Below are 21161 nucleotides of genomic sequence, written 5' to 3'. Positions count from 1 at the left end.
GCTTTAATAGTAGTTAAATAATTTATGATTAACCAGTTGCCATACAGATAGAATTCTGATTAAGTGAAAAATTTGTAAAACAAATGTAAGTGTTCTTTTAAAAACGGCCAAACTTTCAACAACCACTTAAGTAGATTGATGTAGTCAGACCAACTCCTATTCAAGTTGACGCCACTAATTCAGAATTTGAGAGAATTTCACAGTAGCTTTAGTAGTAGCTTTGTAAAGAAAGTGGGTCCGTATTCTGTATAATTTTAGAAAGCACTTGATCTGGTAATAGCAATTTGTTCCTCCTAGTATGGCTGACTTTCGTCACCAATCCTATGCAGTCTTATAACTTTAGAAAGGATTATAATTTCCCTTTTTTTTTTGACTCTGGTATCCTTTTTAGATGATGAAAGTTGTTCAAGTTTATGCAGAAACACAAGAGATTAATTTGAAGGTAAGCTTTTCAGACCATGCAAACTTGGTGAAGGAATATGCATTACCAATAGGTGAATATTCCTATCTTTTGCTTGCAGGCTGATTCAGAAGTAGCTCAGGCAGGGAAAGCAGTTGCATTGTACTTTGAAGATAAACTCACAGAGATCTACTCAGACAGGACCTTCGCACCTTTGCCAGAGTTTGAGCAGGAAGAGGATGATGGTGAGGTAACTGAGGACTCTGACGAAGACTTTATACAGCCCCGCAGAAAACGCCTAAAGTCAGATGAGAGACCAGTACATATAAAGTAAAATGATATGAACTTAAATCAATTGTTTAAAAAGAAAGAAAGAAAGAAAAGAAAAACTTTTATTTAAGTGTTGCTGGAATATCCTGCCTACAGTGGGCACCTCCTTGAAGAAACTGATAGCTTTTACACAGTGTTAGATTGAAATAATGGACAGAAAACACATTCTTGTCAAGAAAAGGGGAGAGGACTCTATTTGCAACTTTAAAAGTAAAAACAAAAGCAAAAGTGAAGTGATTTGAAGATTTCTGTTACTAAAGAGGACTCATTGTTAGAATGGGCAGACATTGACGATCATTTGGTGTTGACTGGTGCAGGATACTGAGTGTTCGAGTACTTGAGGATCATGTTGCTTATTAAATTATCTCTTTGGACTAAAGTGCAGTTATTAAAACAACTTTATGCCTCCCCCTCCACACACATACTGGCTTATTTTCTACTTAAAAATCAAGTTGTTCAGATTCCACTTTGATGTCAGTGCAGATGTGCCCTACATCATGCCATTATATATTTTTTTTTCTGATTTTGATGCTGTTGGGCCTTAGTTTTTATATTGGTTTAAAGAACTCAACAGTAGTTTAATTTTCTATTCATAGTTAAGAGTCTAGGAAACACAACCATTGATCGTCATTTAATCACCTTTAATGGTCCACTGAAATAAATATAGTAACTTTTCAGTAGCAGATCATGTAATTACAGTAGTCATTTCCAGAAGACACTTCACAGAATTGCACTTCGCAATCAAATCATCGGATCATACAGTTATTCCCATGAAAGGCAGAATGTTTGAAAATTGAAAATAATGCAGTTTTCTGTACATTTAACATTTGTTTGAGAAGGTGACAACTGGCTCTTATCCAGTCTTCCCTCATATCAGTTTTCTGATAGACCACTATTGGCAAACAGTAATCTGTCAACTACCAAATGTGTAAAATTTTCTGTATTTCACTTTGTCTTATTTGTAAATAGTGAACTAAAACTTCTGGCAGATCAGCAACATTTGCTGAGCCTGTTTTTTAAGCTAATATGTATTCTTACTAATGTTCCTATCAAGAATGGATTTGTAATATATGCTGTCTATTTCTAATGTTCACATTCATATTTTGAGGTTCTATCTTATTTTAATAGAGAACAGACTTCTCAGAAAATCTTCAAGAAGCAGCTTATATTAAAATATCAAAATATTGAAATAAACCCGGTGGGGTTAGATTACTCATCCGTCCACCAAGTGGGACATTTGCATGGACTAGGGGCTTAAAGGACTTAGAAGAGACCTGTAAGTATATCCTGAAAATGAGCCAATCAATCCCCACTTGAATGGTTACTGGAGTAAACCCACCTTTACTACTCTGATTTCAGCACCCAAGGCAGATAAACCACCTTGGCTCTGTTTCATTTTTCTTCTCTTCATTTGTGATGCTCAGATCCAAGATGTGTGTTCTAGACTGTGCACAGGCTTCTCTTTTGTTGGGTTAAAAATTTTAGTCCTACTTTTGTATGGACATGTTAGAATGTAAAGTGACCAAAATAGAAGACTTGCCATTAGATATTTTTCAGATGTCAGCAGATTTGTGGCAAATCATTTTTGCCTTTTTAAAAATTCAGCATAAACAGCTCAGACAGTAGACTACTCAGAAAAAAGTTGACATAATTGTCTAAGAGGTAAATATTTTTTAGTGCGTATTGAATCAAATAAAGTGCTATAAAGAAATTATTATACAAATTTCTTTGGGTTTTTCTTTTAACAAATGGTGGGGGTAAACATGAATATGAGTCAAGCCTTTTGATGGTGTGTTGGTTTTATTATTGCTGTTGACTTATTTCATTCTGTGACTCTCTTTTAGCTTCTTTTTTAGTTTTGTTATAAGTTAAAACAGTTTGGTATATGTTTTAAAGTTCATCATTTTTCTCAAATTTCAAAATCTTAAGTTTTCTTACAAGAAGGAGAAAATTGTTTTAAAACGTTTTTTTTTTATCAGAGCGTGTTTCCTCTTCCCCAGCACATCATGATTTCAGTTTATCAGGAGACTTACATAAGGGCACATTTTTGGAAAGAGATGCGTAACAGTATAACTTCACTTTGCCAAGCCATCAAGTTCTAATACTTCATGTTTGCTCTTCATATGAATCCTTTTTATGCTTCTTAGATAATAAGTACTACCAACAGGGTTGGAAAAACAAAATTCTAAGTAAATATTTATTTCTTGGTATCTGAGGCCTTAAAAGGTAAGATGTTCCCTTCAAAACATTTCCATGTTAGATGGAGTTTTTCGGGTTTTTTCTTTTAATTTAAAATTGGTTCTTTAAAAGCCACTTATTGTCAGCATTTACTAGGCTCCATTTCTGTTAACAGAAGATAATTTATACTGCTGAAGAATTACTATTAAATTGTATAACTGTCAACAAACCACCATTAAATGAAGATGTTCACCTTAGAGTTCATTAAGATTTTTCTTGCACATTAATCATTGTGTTTATAAGCCAATTTGTTTAGCAGTAACTAAAAAAATACAAAAACTTAAATTGATATTCAGATAATCTTAGCATGTTTTCCTGTTAATTTGTTTAAAAAAGACAAGAATCGAGTATCAATCCCTGAAAAGCAGTTTGGTTTAAAGGCAGTGTTTTAGATTTGGAGATATTAAATATTTCCTTAAAGGCTTACAAAGTTTTCACCATACTTTATTGCTTTCATTTCCCCTCAGAACACTAAGAACAAAGTGTCCCTCAGCGTGTTCCATTGGCCTAAATTTTTATTTTTTAGCAGTTGGCTCAGCTGATTCACTGAGTGAAGGAATTGCTTCGGATTGCTTTGCAAGGTGAAGTGTGTGTGTTCCAAAGTATGGTTAAATTGTAGGTCATGCTCTATATAGAAACATCAACTCGTTACCACGGAGAAAGGTTAAGGCATTGTATCCACTGTTGAAGTTATTCTTTTTTGGAATCAACAAGGTACCTTCTGACTTCCATTTCTTATAAGGGAATTTTAAACTCTGATTTTTTGTTGTAACAGTTTTGAGATTTTCAGTTAATCCAAAGAAATAATGCTTTTAAATACAAGCAAAGGGTTTATAGTGTGGAAATTATAGATTTATTAATTACCTCAGCAGGTATCCTGCCATGTAACTATTAGTGATTAGTTTTAATTAGCCAGTAGATTTAGGGTTTCTGACTCAGCCCTTGGGCTGTAGCCTACCATATGTTAAATAGTCTCTTAGTATTCAAAATGGGAGTAGCTGCTCTCCCTTGGCCTTTTAAGTCCCTTACCCACTCACATACAACACATGAAGTATAAAAATCTCATTTCTTGAAGTCAGCACTGCTTATTTGTGTATTTAACATTGGATCAGTGAGTAGTTTTATAAAATCCATCCACCCCAACTTCTCTGATTAAAACAATCAAGTTCTTAATTCATCCCATGAATTCTTAATTCATCCCGTCTATATTAATAGTCTGCTGGAGGTGATCCAAAGCTTAAGGTATATCACAGTGTGATCACATACCAGACCTGGATGCTTTATTTCCCATGGTTATCTCCTCCTCGATAAAGCAATAACACTGCTTTAAGTCTGTTGCCTAATAGCATGTCATAATCCTCCTGGATGGTGATTTTATAGGAAAGTTTGTATGCATATCACCCAGTCTATCTTTTAAAAATTAAGAAATTTAAATGTATGCTGGAGCTAATGACTATATTGTGGCATTTTATTTTAAAAATTGGGGAAAGTTGCATATTTTTTTAAAAGTAGGCATTTGAGTAAAAAAAATTGAAGGTACTTTTTTAAGAAAAAATTTATATGCCACAGTTTATGTAGACATTTCAGATTTCAACACGTACTCTTGGATATAATGGTTTCTTTTACTTGGTCAAATGCATGTATAGCATTTCTTCCATCTTAGTTTCTTGTGTTTGCCTTTGTGGTCTTTTATATATTTTTTTATTGTGTCTGAGAAACAAAATTATCTTCAAAAATTAGTCAATTTGGATACATTTATTATAATCAAACTACAAAATGTGCAAAATTACATTTAGCCCTTTTCTAGCAAGTGATCTTAAAAGAACAGCATTTTTAATTTTGATTTTTAAATTCACCAAATTTGTGTGTGGGAAGGCACTGAAATGATTTTGTAAGTGCCACTGCAATATTCCCTTTCAAGTGTGGCCTAAATTTCGGTCTTAAGAACGAAATGCATGTCTGCTCCTGGTTTGAGAGATGTAGGCATTAACTATGTTTTAAATCACAGTGAAATATGTAAATACGCCTATAAAAAATTTTGTGCAATCTGAAAGCCTGTTAATTTTCTATGTAGACATACCTACACACGAAAGGGTTAAATTCACAGCCTTACTAGTTCCTTGCTTCCAGTATTTCAGCTCGTCTCCTCCCCTCATTATTACCATTACTACAACTACTATTATTTTTGCACATAGTTAACTATCCTTCAGTATGATTCTGAAAGAAAAAGTGCTGTTTCTGTGGTATTGTATTCTCTAAATAATCATATTTAATTTTTTAAACAAAGTTACAGTTTCTAATTGTTCCCTTCCTGTGTTTTTTGCTGGTGTGTAATAAAAGCAAGCTTTTCCTTTCCTGGTTATTTAATGCATTCGCTGCCTGTAAATATTTCTTGTTACAATGCTCTGGAACGTGTTGTAGAAGTTGTATTAGATCAGTTTAAAGCCTTGTTTGAAAGCCACATTGTTTTGGTTATTTCTATTAAATTAGAAAATTGAAAACATTTTCAAATGAATTTTTTTTCCTTCCTTTTTGAGTTGGGACTTAATCATTTAAACTTATTTTTAAAATATATACTATGTGCCAGGCACTGGAGATACAGTCATGAACAAGATAAAATACCTTCCTGCCCTCACAAGTCTTTAGACTGTATTTGAGAATGATGAGTGCTATGATAGGGTTAACACAGAATGTAGATAGTAACGCATGGGAAGGGATCTGACCCCCAATTTTGCTGGTCAGGGAAGCATTCTCTTTCATTCATGAAAGATAGGACAGTGGACCAGGTAAAGAGAGAATGAAAAAGAAGTATTACAAAAGCCTGAAAATTAAAAGAACATCTGTGTATTCCAGGACCCCAAAAATTCAGTTTGGCTGGAGTAGAGTGTAAGTTGGAGTATTAAAATACTAACCTAAAGAAATGAGCAGAGTCCTTTTCATGCAGGGTGTCTTGAAACTCAACATTAAAGGGCTTGGGCCTTACACTGCGGGCAACAAGGAGTCTCTGAAAAGAATTTTAAGCAGGATGGGGCTTGGAGAGTTGACATAATCAGACTTGCCTGTTTGAAAGATCGTTTTAATTATGAAGAATGAGTTATGGAGAAGACTGGAAGTGGAGAGGCAGTTGTAGGCTGTAATCCAGGTTAGCCCTAAACTAGGCTATCTAGCAGTGGAAATGGAAAATAGTCAAATTTTAGATTTAAAAAGTAAAATAGACCAATAACTGGGGCCATGTACTTGCCTTAGGTATATTTTATATGGTATATACTAAAATAATCAGGGGAGAAAAGATTACGAGTAGAGGAGAATGAGTTTAGTTTGGGGATTTGCTGAGTTGAAGGTACCTATGGAAAATTAAGGTGCAGGTCCATAGTTCTGGTGCTCATGAGAAATCCCTGGGCTGTAAGATCCAACAGAAATGTTTTATTCATCATGAATATGCCTAGCACACGGTAGGCGTTCAGTAAACAACTGTCACTGAGCCACTTGCATAATAGTTGATAACTAAAACAATGTAAGAGTATGATGTTGCCTAGGAAATGTATAGAATAAGAGTAGAATACTTAATAATAGAGGAAACTAGGGGAAAAGACTCCACAAGGGCACTATGGATTAGTCATGGAGGAAAGCCAGGAGAGCCACAGTGTGAAGTACCAGTGACAACAAGTCCTAGAACAAGAGATGAAGTAATGATGAAGTTAACTATTTAGAAGCCATAGATGACGCTGGTAAGAGCTGTTCCAGTTTGAGCAGCAGCAAGAGTGCAGTAGGTTAGATGATTGAGTGTAGACCGTTCTTTCAAGAAATTTGACTTTGTTTTTTCTTTAGGTTATACAGAGCTTATGTTAATAAAGTAAAACATCAGAATGAATGTTCCAAATTGTTACCATTCTATATGCATTTTGTACAGTGGAAAAAAGCATGAATTTTGTCTACTGGGCAGACTTCAACATTTCAGACTAAAAGGTTCAAACCAAACTTAGGTTTACTGGTTATGTGGACTCTGAGTTTTACTTTTGATTATTTGTGAAACGAGGATAGTCATATACAGCCCATAGTAAGTTCTCAGTTTCCTTTTTCCTATATCTTCCTGCTATTGCCATGAAAAGGGGGAGGTTAGAAATGTAATTTCTCCCTTTTTATTGATGGGATGAGAAGAGACTTTAATACAAGATCCCAAGATGTTTAAACCTATCCTCAACTCTTAAATATATAGACTTCTAAAGATTCCAGCAAATACCCATATTTTGCTATAGATTTTTAGGAGATAATAAATGCAAACATGAACCAGTAGGCTACAATACCTAATGCCAGGTTTTGTCTCAAGTGTCCTCTTTTCCTATTACCTGGCCTCAGGTAGTGATAAATATATCACTATTCTTTCACTTATAAATATGTTACTGTTGGTGATTTGGAAAGGCAGCATAGAGGGGGCATCAGTTTTTGACAATATGGCAGACTGTATGCCCTGAGGAACGCTGATAATATAAAACATCTGAAATGCTGGATAAGATTGACTAACAAACAAACCCTTTAAATGTGTTGCTGAGCTAGGAAGGAAGAAGGATGCTCAGAGCTCCACCCTATCACTGGTAGCATTTTTGCCAGAAGTGTTTGACCTGAATCTTATGTGGAATAATTAGAAGTGGAATATAGGGCATTACAGAGATTTCTGATATAAATTCTTAAACTAACTGTTCAAGTAACTGTGGGGAGACTATCCTAGATGAAACAGCAAGCAGTGCATGAGTTTACATTTGATCTTGAATTAAACAATCCTAGCCATTAAGGACATTTTAGGCACACCTGTGGAAATTTGTATATGAACTCTTAAATGATCCGGAGTGTGTATTTTCTTAGGTGTAATAATGGGTCGTGCTTATACAGGACATCTGTTTCTTAGGAGACGGCATACTGAAATATCTAGGATGAAGTATTTTATTTTAAATGTTTAGGTAAAGTGTGTGTGTGTGTATATGATGCAAATGTGACAATAGCAAATAGTGAAAAAGATATATGGGTGCAGCGATAATGTTCCTTCAAACTTATGCAGACTTGAAAAATTTCAAAATAAAGTTTAATGGAGTGGGAAGAGGAGATTGTGGGACAAAAAGCATGAATCCAGGGAAGTAACTGTTAAAGAGGACTCTGACAATCCTTGTGTTCTAAAGACTATGGAATTTGCTAAACTTTAAAAACAAAGCATAGGACTGACATAAATATCAGGTCAGAGTGAGATACTCCTCCAAAACCTGGGACCTCAAAATATGATACACTCAGTAAAGAATGAACCAGAATAGCCTGCCTCAGAGAAAGGAAACTGGGTGGAGGAAAGGAAAAAAATCATCCGAGAATTTGTATCTATAAGCTGATACAGACTCATACTATTTATGCAGTCAGGAAACTTAAGAATTCAAAGTTGTTTCAGGTTAGAAGTAATTCCAGGCACTCAACAGAATATTAATTTCTTAAGAAAAGCACTTGAAACTCAATCTCAAGTAGTTTTCATAGGTAATGTTCCAATAATCTTGGATTCATTCAAGGTCACAAAAATGAGAAACAAACCATTTTCTAAAAATCAGGAGAAAGATTTTTGACCTGCAATGACTGCAGATATTGAAATTACTGGATGATTGTGTACAAAGACATTTTAAAAGATTGACATCTCTAAAATTGGGATGGTATTGTGTATGTTGGCTACAAAAAAAAAAAAAGTGTGCCCTTTATACTTAATGGCTTAATGATTCACTGGCATACAATACAGAGAATAGAAGAAAACATCAAAAATTTGAGAAGGAACAAGAGGCTTAATGGTGGTGGAGGTGGGGATAACAAGAGTGCATGGGGAGAAAAATGACCGTTTAGATTTGAAAACAATGAACATCTAGACATGAAAATGATGAAAACAAAAAGACCAAGATGAAATTATACAGAATGCAGTACATGACAGAGAGATAGACTGTATGAAGAAGAAGTTAAAGGACATTAAGGACATGTGGAGAAGGTTGATGAACATAATAGTGTGCTAGGAGATGATAGAATAGTTAGGGATAATATTTGAGGGTATTTTGACTGAGAATTTGCCAAATTTTATTAAAGTCATAGATCCTGACATTTATGAAGGCTGGGGAATAAGTTAATATTCTAGGCCTACTGAGCTAAGTTCTGAAGGACCTACAAAAGTGGGAAGTCTTAGTGACACCCTTATGAAGCAATTAAAAACAGAGGGTCTTTGAAAGAGCAAGAGAAGACCTTCCCCATAAGTAACAGTTACTAGTGTTATAGCTGCTTAAGAACAATGGAAACCAGAAAATAGTGGAGTAATATTTTAGATACCAAGAGGGAGCTGTTAATCTAGAATTCTGTACCCAACAAAAACTATCAAGAAAAAAGGCAAGGACATTTTGGCTACAAAGAACTTACTACTATTATATCCTAATTGAATTTCTGAAGGTTTACTCCAAGAAAAAACAGATCTAAGAAGGAATGGTGATCAAAGAAAATAGTTAATGGGGATAAGTAGACTATAAAACAATAATGATGTCGATTTTTGCAAGTTAAAAAGAAAACTGAATGCTTTCCAGCATGATAGCATGAGGAGCTGCACTTCCTTGCTTCCCCAGAAACTGGTGAAAGTTAGTAACAAAACATAAAGTCTCTGAACATGGTTCTCTGTGCAAACAGATGATGAAACATCTCTTCAAAAGAACCTGTGAAAATTCTGAATGGTGAGAGTGTGTAATATTTGAACCAAGACTCTCCTCTTCCTCAGTTCCCAGCTGGAAGGCTCTCCTCCTGGGAAAAGCAGAATATCAGTCTTTCTCATCCTGCCCCCAGCTGCCTGTTGCTGAGTTTAAGTCTTGCGTGACGTGGCTGAGAAGTGGGAGCTCACTTCTACTCAGCCCCCACTCAGAGCAGAGGCTCCCCGTTGGGTGTGGCTCATTCAGAATACAGGGACACTGATATCGGTATGAAGTGGTGGTTCCCTGCTAGAAGAGGAGCAGAGAAGGCCTTGGGCTGCTTTCCCACCTCCACTGAGCTCGTAGATTAGAGGTGTCACTCAGAAGTTTGACATTGTCCCAGCTAAGCCCAGGCATAGTGATTTTGCCTTGAGGGAGAAGCAGTTTATGAAACCAATAGCGCCTAATCCCTTGAAGAACCGACTTCACTTGCGACAGGGCATGGATAACTTCAAACGTGACGGCACAACACTGCATGTTGTGGCAAAAGACAACTGAGAAGAAATTTAAGATACAGTCTAAACTGTAGGTTAACTAGTTTGCAGGAGAGAACCAGGGACTAAGACAGCTCAAAGGAGCCATCCTGTCCTTTAACTTCTTCATACAGTCTATCTCTCTGCAATGTACTGCATTCTGTATAATTTTGTCTTGGTCCTTTTGTTTTTATCATTTTCATGTCTAGATGTTCATTGTTTTCAAATCTAAATGGTCATCGGTGCCTTTAAGGAAGCCAGGATATGATTGGATTCCTTTGTAGAGCAACTTACGCCCCACAGCATTGTTGGAAATACAGCAGCTGGCAGTTGTGGAAGTTTAACAGCTGGGCATCTTCATAGAAGTAAGGAAGTCCTACCAAACTCAGTCATCACAAGGAAAATATGATTATACCCAAAGCTGGGCCTTGAGGAGCTACATCAGAAGCTTAATACTGAGAGAGGCAAGGGAGTACTTTTCACTGAACTAATTCGGCCAGTCACTAAACAAAATAACAAGCTCAGAGTGGGGAGGGGGAAGACCCATTGCCACAACATATTCTCTAAAATCTCCAGTCCCTGACACATAATAATCACGCAAAGAAATAGGAAAATACAACTCATATACTGGAAACAAAGCAGGCAACAGAAACTGCCTATGAGAGTGACAAGATGTTGCAATTCGTAAGAAAAATTTGAAAGTGGAACTAAAGAAAACCATAGGTAAAAAGCAAGTGAAAGTGTGATGACCATGTCACATCAAATGGAGACTATCAATAGAGAGCTAGATATTAAAAAGAACCAAATAGGAATTCTGGAGTTGAAAAGTACAGTAACAAGTATTTTAAAATTCACTAGAGAGGCTTCACAGTGTACTTGAACTGGGAGAAAGAATAAAGGAACTTGAAGATGAATCAATGGATTAAAATGAAGAAAAATGAATACAGCGTCAGAGAAATGTGGGACACCATTAAAGCACACCAACATATGCAGAATGGTAACACCAGAAGGAGAAGAGAGAAAGGAGTAAAAATATTCAAGGTAATAATGGCTGAAATTTCTCCCTAAGTATTGCAAAACAATAACTATACATCCAGGGACTTCAGTGAACCCCAGGTATGATAAAAATAAAGAAATCCTCAAATATACCTCAAAGTAAAAAAATGCTCAAAGACAGTATCTTGAAAGCAGCAAGAGGAAGACAACTCCTTTCAAGGGAAGGAGATTAACAATTGACTTCTCAACAGTAACAGTGGAGGCCAGAAGCTTATAGATAACATTCAAAATGCTCAAAGGGAAAAGATGTCAACCAAGAATGCTATATCCAGCAAACGTGTGTTTCAAAAATGAAATTAGAACTTTCTCAGATAGACAAATTGGAGAATTTTGTCGCTAGCAGACCTGCCTTACAAGAAATACCTAAAGAGGATTTAAGGCTGAAAGCAAATGACACCTTTTGATACTTTGAATCCACATCAGTAAAGGTAATTATGTAATTATATAAGACAGCATAAATGCGTATTTCCCTTCTCTTAATTGCTGTAAAAAGCAACTATATAAAATAATATGTATATGGATATATCATTGGGCCCATACTGAAATGTAAGGTATTTTGTATTTGCTAGTAACAGCGTAAAGGAGGTGGGGAGGAGTTGTTTTAGCATAAGGAAATTACTATACAGTTGACCCCTGAACAACGGTTAGGGGCACTGATTCTCTACACATTCGAAAAATCCATGTACAATTTATAGTCAGCCCACTTTATCTGCAGTTCAGCATCTGAGGATTCAACCAACTGTGGATCGTGTAGCACTGTAGCACACGATCATGTACGTATTGAAAGAAAATCCACTGTAAGTAGATCCATGCAGTTCAAACCCATGTTCAAGAGTCAACTATACTTGGTTAAAGTAATAATTATAATAGTGTATTGTTGGGGATTGTAGAATTAATGGGATTTTGTATATAATAATACTACAAGAAGGAAACACAAATAGAGCTATATAAGAGAAATGTTCCTACATGGAGTTAGCCTAGTATGAATCTGTAGCTGATTCTGATAAAGTGTATATGGTAAAGGCTAGAACAACTTTAAAAATCTTCAAAAAATACAATGAAAATTAATTAAAGACATTAAAATACTTTAGAAAATATTTACTTAAAGCAAAAGAAAGTATTAAAGGAGGAATAGTACAAAGAAGACGAGATCTAGAAAGCAGAAAGTAAAATTGCAGGGATTAATTCAATTATGTTAATATTAACATTGAGTAACATTAAATTAGATTAAACAATCCAATAAAGTGGCAGAGATTGTCAGGCTGGATAAAAAGACCTGACTCAACTATATATTGTTACTGGAGGACACTTTCGATTCAAAGATAAGAACAGATTGAAGTAAGAGGAGGAAATAAAATGTGTCCTGCAAACAGCAACAACATGAAAGCTATACTTTGAGAAAAAAGGCTTTTAAATAGAAAATAGTATGAGGGACATTTTATAAAATAATAAAAGTTTCAATACACATCAGGGAGATTAAGCAATTCTAAACTTATACACACTTACTAACAGCAGTAAAACGTACGAAAGCAAAAAACTGAGAAACATGAAGAGAGAAATAGACAATACAATAATGGTTGGGGATTTCAATATCCCGCTTTCAATAATGGGTAGAGCAACTAGAAGACAAACAGCATTATAAACCAGCTGATCTAACAGACGTCTGTAAAACACTGTTCTTTACGGAAAACAGGATATGCATTTTTCTCAAGTGTATATGGAACATTCTCAGGAGAGATCATGTGCTAAGCCATAAAAGAAACCTCAGTAGGTTTAAGAGGATAGAAATAATGCAAAATATGTTCTTTGTCAACAAGGGAATGAAATTAGTGGTCAATAGCAGAAAAAGTAAGAAAATCACAAATAAGTGATTTAATTTAATTAAATTCCCAAATAACCAGTGGATCAAAGAAGTCAAAGGAAATCAGGAAATATTTGAGATGAATAAAATGGCACAATAAAACAACATGAAATTCAGCTAACATTGCTTAGAGGGAAATTTATAGTTATAAATGCATGTTAAGAAAAAATTTTCAAATCAATAACTTAACTTTTCACCTTAAGACACTGAAAAAAGCAAACTAAACCTAAAGAAAGCAGAAGGAAATAAAGATCATAGCTGAAATTAATAAAATACATGATACAAAAACAGAGAAAATCAAGGAAAACCAAAAGCTGATTCTTTAGAAAGATCAGCAGAATTAACAAATCTTTAGCTAGAGTAACCAAAAAAAAAAAAAAGGAAGGAGAAGATTCTAATTACTAGAATCATATGAAAGATGGGACATTACCAATGATCTTATAGAAATAAAAGAATTAAGAATATGAAGAATGATTATATGACAAATTAGATAACCTAGATGAAAAGGATACATTCCAACCAATAAAGACAAACTACTCAGTCGGATTAACATCATCTATGAAAAATCCACCCCTAACATCATAATGCTAAAAAACTAAATGCTTTCTCTCAAACATTAGGAAAAAAGACTGACATCTGCCCTTATTACTATCTAGCATTGTACTGGAGGCAAACAGGGCAGTTACGCAAGGAAAAGAAACAAAAGGCATCCAAATTGGAAAAGCTGAAGTAAAAGTATCTCCGTTGACAGATGTCATGATTTTATATATAGAATATCCTAAGGAATCCACTGAAAGTCTATTAGAACTAAAAATCATGTTCAGCAAGGTTGTAGGATGAAAGATCAATATATAAAAATGCATTGTGTTTCTACACACTTTCAATAAACAATCTGAAAATACTAAATTAAGAGAACAGTTCCATTTGTGGTAACATGGAAACAAATAAAATACTTAGGAATTAAATTTAACAAAGTAAGTGTAAAACTTATATTCTGAAGATTATAAAACATGGAAGAAACTAAAGAAGATCAATGTACTTAGAAAATCATCATGTTCACGGATCAGAAAGACTTAACATTGTTAATATGGCAATACTCAAACTGATATATAGATTTAGTGTAATCTCTAATCAAAATCCCAACTGACTTCTCTGTGGAAGTTGACAAGCTGATTATAAAGTTCATATGGTATTGCAAGGGACCAGAATGGCTAAAACCATCTTGAAAAAGAATAAAGCAATAGTTTTCCCGTTTCAAAACTTATTACAAAGCAATGATAATCAAGATATTGTAGTATGGGCGCGAGGACAGAACTAGATCAACAGAACAGAACTGAGAGTCCAGAAATAAACCCATAAATCTCTTGTACTGATTTGTTAACAAGAGTGCCAAGACCATTCGATGAATAAAGAAGAGTCTTTTCAAAAAATGTCAGTGAGTCAACCATACAGGACATGCAAAAGAATGAAGTTGGATCCTTGTCTCGTAATATATACAAAAAAAATATCAAAGAGGTAAATATACAAGCTAAACTATAAAAATTTTAGAAAACATGGGGGAAATCTTCATTACTTTCTGTTTGGCAAGGAATTCATAGATGTGACACCAAAAGCATGGCAACAACAACAAAAAGATACATTTGACTTAACTTTAATTTGAAAATCAAAACTTTTGTTCAATGGACACCATCAAGAAAATGAAAAAAACCCACAGAATGGGAGAAAATATTTGCCATCATACATCTGATAAGCGACTAGTACCCAGAATATATTAAAAGCTCTTACAATTCAATAATAAAAAGACAAATAACCCAATTAAGAAATGGGTAAAGGATCTGAACAGACATTTCTCCAAAGAGGATACACAAATGTTCAATAAGCACGTGAAAAGAGGCCCATCATCGTCATTCACCAGGGACGTGCAGAGCAAAACCCCTAAGAAGATCTCACTTCATACCCACTGGGATGGGTAGAAGTAAAAAGTCAGATAAATGTGAGTGAGCATGTGGAGAAATCAGAACCCTCACACACTGCCAGGGGGGGCTGCAACGTGGGACAGCTGCCTTCAAAAACAGCACAGCACTTGTTCAAACTATTAAGCATTGAGTTACCGTATGACCCACCAATTTCACTCCTACTGTATAACCAACAGAAATGAAACATAGTCCCAACAAAAACTTGTGCACAAATGTTTATGGCAGTGTTATTCCTAGTAGCCAAAAGGTGGAAGTAATCCAAACGTCCATCAATGACTACTGTATAAACAGTAAGTGGAATACAGGGAAGCCTATAGAGACAGAAAATAGATTAGTGGTTGCTTAGGGGTAGAGCTTGATAGCTAAAGGGTTTGGAGTTTCTTTTGGAGGGTGATGAAAATCTGAAATTGTAGTAATGATCATATATATCCAGGAATATACTAAAAACCATTGAATTGTATACTTTAAATGGATGAATTTTGTGGTATTTGAAATACCTTAATATTGGAAAAGATAAAAAGCCCCTTTGTAAACAAGAGCACTGAAATACTGAACAAAAATAGCAGGAAAGGGAAACTCAAAATCAAAGCATTTTAAGGGCCTTGAGTTGTTTGACACTAGGGTCAAGACATTGGTCACTGTTAGACCTCAAGTTAAATATACATACTAATAACCTTTTAAAAATAATAGAACTACAATGTGTAATATGCATTCAAGGAAAAAGAAAAGGGAAATCTAAAAGAAGAAAGGGAGGAAATAAATAGGATGAATAGAAAGCACAAAATATTCCAGAAATTTAAAAATCAATAATCAGTAAATATAAGCAAACCAAACTGCCTAGTAAAAAGGGACTTTGTCAAACTACATTTAAAAATTTACACACTTGCTTATATAAAATAAAAAAACAAGGTATTACTGTTTAGCACAGGGAACTATATTCAATATCTTATAATAGTCTATAATAAAGAATGTGACAAAGAATATGTATATATGTATAACTGAATCACTATGCTGTACACCAGAAGCTAACGCATTGTAAATCAACTATACTTTAATTTTAAAAATTCACATACTTGTTCTTTACAAGGGGCATACCTAAAACAAGCATACAGAAATATAAAGTTCAATGAGGATTTATAGAACACAGTATCTAATAATTGGAAAGTATACATCTCTTTTGAATAGGTTAAACTAATGTACGTTAATGGAACTTAGATTAGTGGTTGCCTCTGGTTCGGTAGGTAGATTTACTGAAAAAGGCTGTAACGTTTTTGATAATGAAAATGTTTTATATCTTGATTGGGGTGGTGGTTACAAAAATGTATACATTTGTAAAAATTCATTTAACTATAGACTTTAAGTAGATGCTTTTTATTTTATGTAAATTATATCTCATTTTAAAAGAGTATTTTTTAGTTTATTTTGCTTTCCTAAGTGTTCCACAGAAGAAGTCATTATATCCAAGCTAGCTCATGATGTGGTCTTCAAATACTATTCCACAATAAAATTAATCAGATTTTCTGTTAAATGACTGATTCAAATTTTGGTGTAGGAAATACATAAGCCTGGAGCATCTTGTCACACAAGAGACTAAAGGAAGCTAACCACTACTACTGTCATATCATAAGGACTCAGGAGCCAACGTGAAGAGTTCCACTTTCCAAAATGGTATAATTTGAATTTCAAAAAGGATAATAATCACAGTTGATTGAAGCCCATAAACTATATCATCTGTGAGTTCATAATGATATAAAAATTGGGAACCTTTAGAAGATGATGGAAACCAATTCATTACTTTGAAAAATGGTAAATATATCAAAAGACTCAAATCCTATATCCTGTCTTTCCTATATGAACTGTCACGGAGTAACCAAGTAGCAGATGAGGGAAGCATTCCTTTATAAAATTATTTCAGCTAATGAGTGAAAATCAAATTATAGAATCAACATATCATTTTGCAGTCCTCAGTGAATTAATGAATCTAAGCAATGAGCAATCCACGGTGGGGGAAAAAGCAGTAATATGCCCTCTGATGCAAGAACAAAATCCAACCTACAGTTGTGCCAAAGGAGTGTAACCTGAAAATGCTAAGGCCTCTGCATCCAACTGCCAGTTTGTAGAAATTGCAGAGCACAGAATAACGTGTTGAACTGCACCATGATTATGCAGTCAGCGAAACCCAGATCGCGTGGAACTCTCTGGCTGAAATGCCCTTGCTCTTCAGAGGTATGTTGTGAGGAAAAGAAAGGGTTGGAAACTGAAACTTGTGCATTAAAAGGGGGTTAAAGACATACCAGTTTGTTTTTTTTTTAAATGGTGAGGCTAAATTACATTCTTTCGGGATGCATTCTTGGGTCATTAAAAATTCAAATGATTCCTGTAACCTAGGAGGGTGGTTACTTTTGGAGGGAGGAAGTGGGCTGCGATAGTAAGAAGGCAGGAGGAGGGACTTCCAGGGAAGCTACCAGAGTTCTATTCATTGTTCCAAGTAGTCGTCACAAGGGTGCTGACCTTATCAAAATGCACTAAACTATACCTTTGTGTGGTTTTTCTATTTCTGTGTTTTATTTTATAATTAGAAAGTTAAAAAGAATTTTATAAATAGATATTATGGACAATTTTCTGCCAATAAGACAAGTTAGATAAAACTAACAAATTTCTAGAAATATAAAAACTGATGCACTATGGAGGACAGTATGGAGGTTCTTTTAAAAACTAAAAGATTTACCATATGACCCAGCAGTCCCACTCCTGGGCACATACCCAGAGAAAACTGTAATTCGAAAAGACACATGCACCCCAGTGTTCACAGCAGCGCTATTCACAACAGCCAAGACATGGAAACAGCCTAAATGTCCATCAACAGATGACTGGATAAAGAAGTTGTGGTATATTTATGTTAAATATTTATATTTCTAATGGAATATTAGCCATAAAAAAAGAATGACATAATGCCATTAGCAGCAACATGGATGGACCTAGAGCTTATCATATTAAGTGAAGTCAGTCAGACAGACAAATATCATATGATGTTGCTTATATGTGGAATATAAAAAAAATAAAAATTTATTTAGAAACCATAAATAGACTCACGGACATAGAAAACCTATGGTTACCGGGGGGTAAGGGTGAGGTAGGAATAGATTAGGAGCTTAGTATTAACAGATACACATTATTATATGTAATAGATAAACAACAAGGACCTACTGTATAGCACAGGGAACTATATTCAATTTCTTATAATGAGCTGTAATGGAAAAGAAACTGAAAATACGTATGTATGTTTATGTGTAACTGAATCGCTTTGCTGTATACCTGAAACTAACATTGTAAATCAACTACACTTCAATAAAAAAATTTTTTAATGTTTTGAAAAAACATTTTTTCTTACAACTTTTAAAGAAATTTTTACAAGTTTTAAAGAAATTGGGTCTACAATTTAAAATCTTTCATTAAAGAAAATTCTAAGGACAAGTTACTCTGTAAACTGATTCTAATTGTATGAGAAAGAAATAATGCTTATTTTACCCAGTTCCTTCCAAAGAACAGTAAGAAATGGATTAATCACCAACACATTTCCTATTCACTTTTTCCAAGAGAAGAAGATCTAACTGAAGGATTGTGTTAACATAACACGTTTCTTTCAACACACATTTTCTTTCTTTGTTGTCTCCGTATGTCCATCGACCTTTCATAAACATTATCCATGTAGCAGACCTCATCCTGTGCCTCATCGCAGCTGTTTCCACTCCTTTACTTTCCATGTGTATATTCCCTTTCTTGGGTCATTCGTGACCATTCCCATGTTAATTTGTGTAAGAGGTCAGCTAATTGCTGAGCCTCAGTTGTCCTACTTGCTACCCGTTTGGGGCAGGGATGCACAAAGTGGAGTTCCAAAACTGCCTGTCATGACTGGATGACTAATTCTTTTTCATTAAACCCTATGAACTACTACCTGTATTTAAATAAACAGCGGAGTCTGTTCTTTGAAGATGAACTTCTGCCTCTTGGCATCTTCCATTCCCGAGCATCAGTAGTCTTTATTACTCTGGCTATCTAATCTCTTCAGCCTGTTCACTAAACTCTTAACTGGCCCCCATCAGGAGGATTTCATGAAGATCTTAAGCCATAAATTTCCTGGAGAAATGTTTCAGTTGATCAGGAGGCCAAATTTTTTTTTTTCAGAGAGATGTGCTTGCGGCTTGCAGGGCAAAGGAGAAGGCAAGGTGAGGGGCTGGATTTGGTGAGGGCCAGGGATACAAGTAATTGCCAGAGGCTTTGTAGAGGCAAGAGGAGAGGGTCCTCCAAACCAGGCATGATGTGCTGAACAGAAGATGCCTCACTATTGTAGGAGTTTGGCCACCCCTATGATGCTACTGAGGGTTATCGTAGAATCTGGTTAGTTGGTGATGGATTCTCCAAGGCTGAATCTGTACCTGGCAGGAGAATCCATAATAGTGCTCAGGGAACTGTCATCGCTTCTCCTGGAATTCTAAAGGGGGCCTGAGTGATTTCAGAGAGGTGCAATATCCTATATAGGTAGTGAGGGTGAATGTTCAGTTTGTGGATGGCAGGCACTTTTCCTGGGTTTGAGGCTGAACAGTAGCCTGTCCACATGCTGAAGTATGGGTAGTAGCAGGATCCTGGGTACTGCTTTGATATTGAAGGGTTCTGTTCCACCTGAAGAGGAACCTAAAAAAATGATACCCTACTCTTCATCCTCCTCCAAATCTGAGAGGTGAAGACAGCATCCTTAGGCAATCAGAAAAGCCTTTAGTGGTAACACCTGGTTGTGAGTCAACACTGGTCCTCAAATCTGGTTAACCAAGCCCACTGCTAATGGTGTAGAATTTATAATCCTTTCAGGGACTTAAAAAATTGGAATTATTCTGGCATAAAACCTTAAAGGTACTGGTACTACTGAATTCTGTGATCCCTGGCTGGTAGGTACAGAGAAAGGCAAGGCTTTCTGTGGTGATGCCACAGTAATTAACCCCTCTTCCTTGTGGTCATCCAGAACCTGCATCTTATGCTCCCATTCTTCAGCATGAATGAAGCATGAGAAGAATTGACTCCAAGGCAGACAGTGTAGACCATATTTTAGAGATATTTGGCCACAATGAGGAAGAGTCAGAAGAGGGAAGCAAAGATGGGGATGGTTGGCTTTTTAATGAGAGACACGCGAGCAAGTTCAAAGCTGCTCTGAAAAACCCAGTGCAGGAGAAGTTCAAGACTGAAGAGAACTGGGATAATCAATACAGAGAACATATCCCAAGGCAAAGGAGCTGGGAGGCGATCCGGAGAACATGGTAGGATTGGCCATTACTCAGAGGAAGGACATCCCCTCTCCTCACAGAATGGACTTAGGAGAGGACGGCAGAGCATGGTGCTTGTGGATTTGATGGTGGGAAGCTGAGGGCATCATGTTTGCTGGCTTCCCTTTTTCTCTGCGTTGTGTTGGAGGCCATCAGCTGGGAGTGAGGGGTTATGGAGAGGGTTGAGGCAGCAGATCAGAAATTCAAGAAAAATGAAAGTTTGAAATAGCTATAGTGGTGAGAGGAACAAGTGAGTTGATCTGAGAAAGATAGGATGGATGAGGCACTAATGAAGTTTGGTGACTGTGAATTTATAAGTTGGTAGCAATCTGACTTTCTGTGAGACTTTGTGTAAGAGGTAATTTAATGTAATGATTAGAGTTCAGGCTTTTGAGCCAGAGAAACCTAGACTGTGTGATTTGTGCAGGTCACTTAAAGTCTCTGAGCCTCGCCTGGACTATTAGAATAGTCATCCTTTTCCCATAGGACTATTGGAAGAAGTGAATGAGAAGCACTTAGAAAAGTGCCTGATATGTAGTAAGTCATTAACAGATGTTCGTTTTAGGTCTTTATTTTCTCCAACATTGTGCAACTGGCTGAGGGCAGGCAGAGGGATAGGGGAATTACCCAGGGTTAGGATTTTGCCTGACTGGTGCATTAAAGGACAGAAGGCAAAGGAGTTTAGAACATTGACTGAAATGAATGTGATGAACCATAGATTAAGATGAACCATAAATCCAGAGGGAAGTAATGAGAGGAAGAGGTGATGGAT

General features: G+C 35.7%; 1 protein-coding gene across 4 annotated transcripts in view; it reads left to right on the top strand.

Moving 5' to 3' along the window:
- The window catches only part of TRIM33 (tripartite motif containing 33), a 114687-nt gene extending 109216 nt beyond the window's left edge, over positions 1 to 5471 (top strand). For 3 of the 4 annotated variants that reach the window (XM_064488863.1, XM_064488862.1, XM_010976106.3), the window contains 2 exons: positions 392 to 442; positions 522 to 5471. In XM_064488863.1, the coding sequence (XP_064344933.1) occupies positions 392 to 442; positions 522 to 734 (264 nt within the window). In that variant the 3' untranslated portion in view covers positions 735 to 5471. The remainder of the gene's footprint in view (positions 1 to 391; positions 443 to 521) is intronic. The other variant, XM_064488861.1, reaches the window with a different exon arrangement.
- The last annotated feature ends 15690 nt before the right edge of the window (positions 5472 to 21161 follow it).

Source organism: Camelus dromedarius, chromosome 9 (assembly GCF_036321535.1).
Source record: "Camelus dromedarius isolate mCamDro1 chromosome 9, mCamDro1.pat, whole genome shotgun sequence".
Classification (NCBI taxonomy): Eukaryota; Metazoa; Chordata; class Mammalia; order Artiodactyla; family Camelidae; genus Camelus; species Camelus dromedarius.
This window is presented reverse-complemented; position numbering and strand designations above follow the sequence as displayed.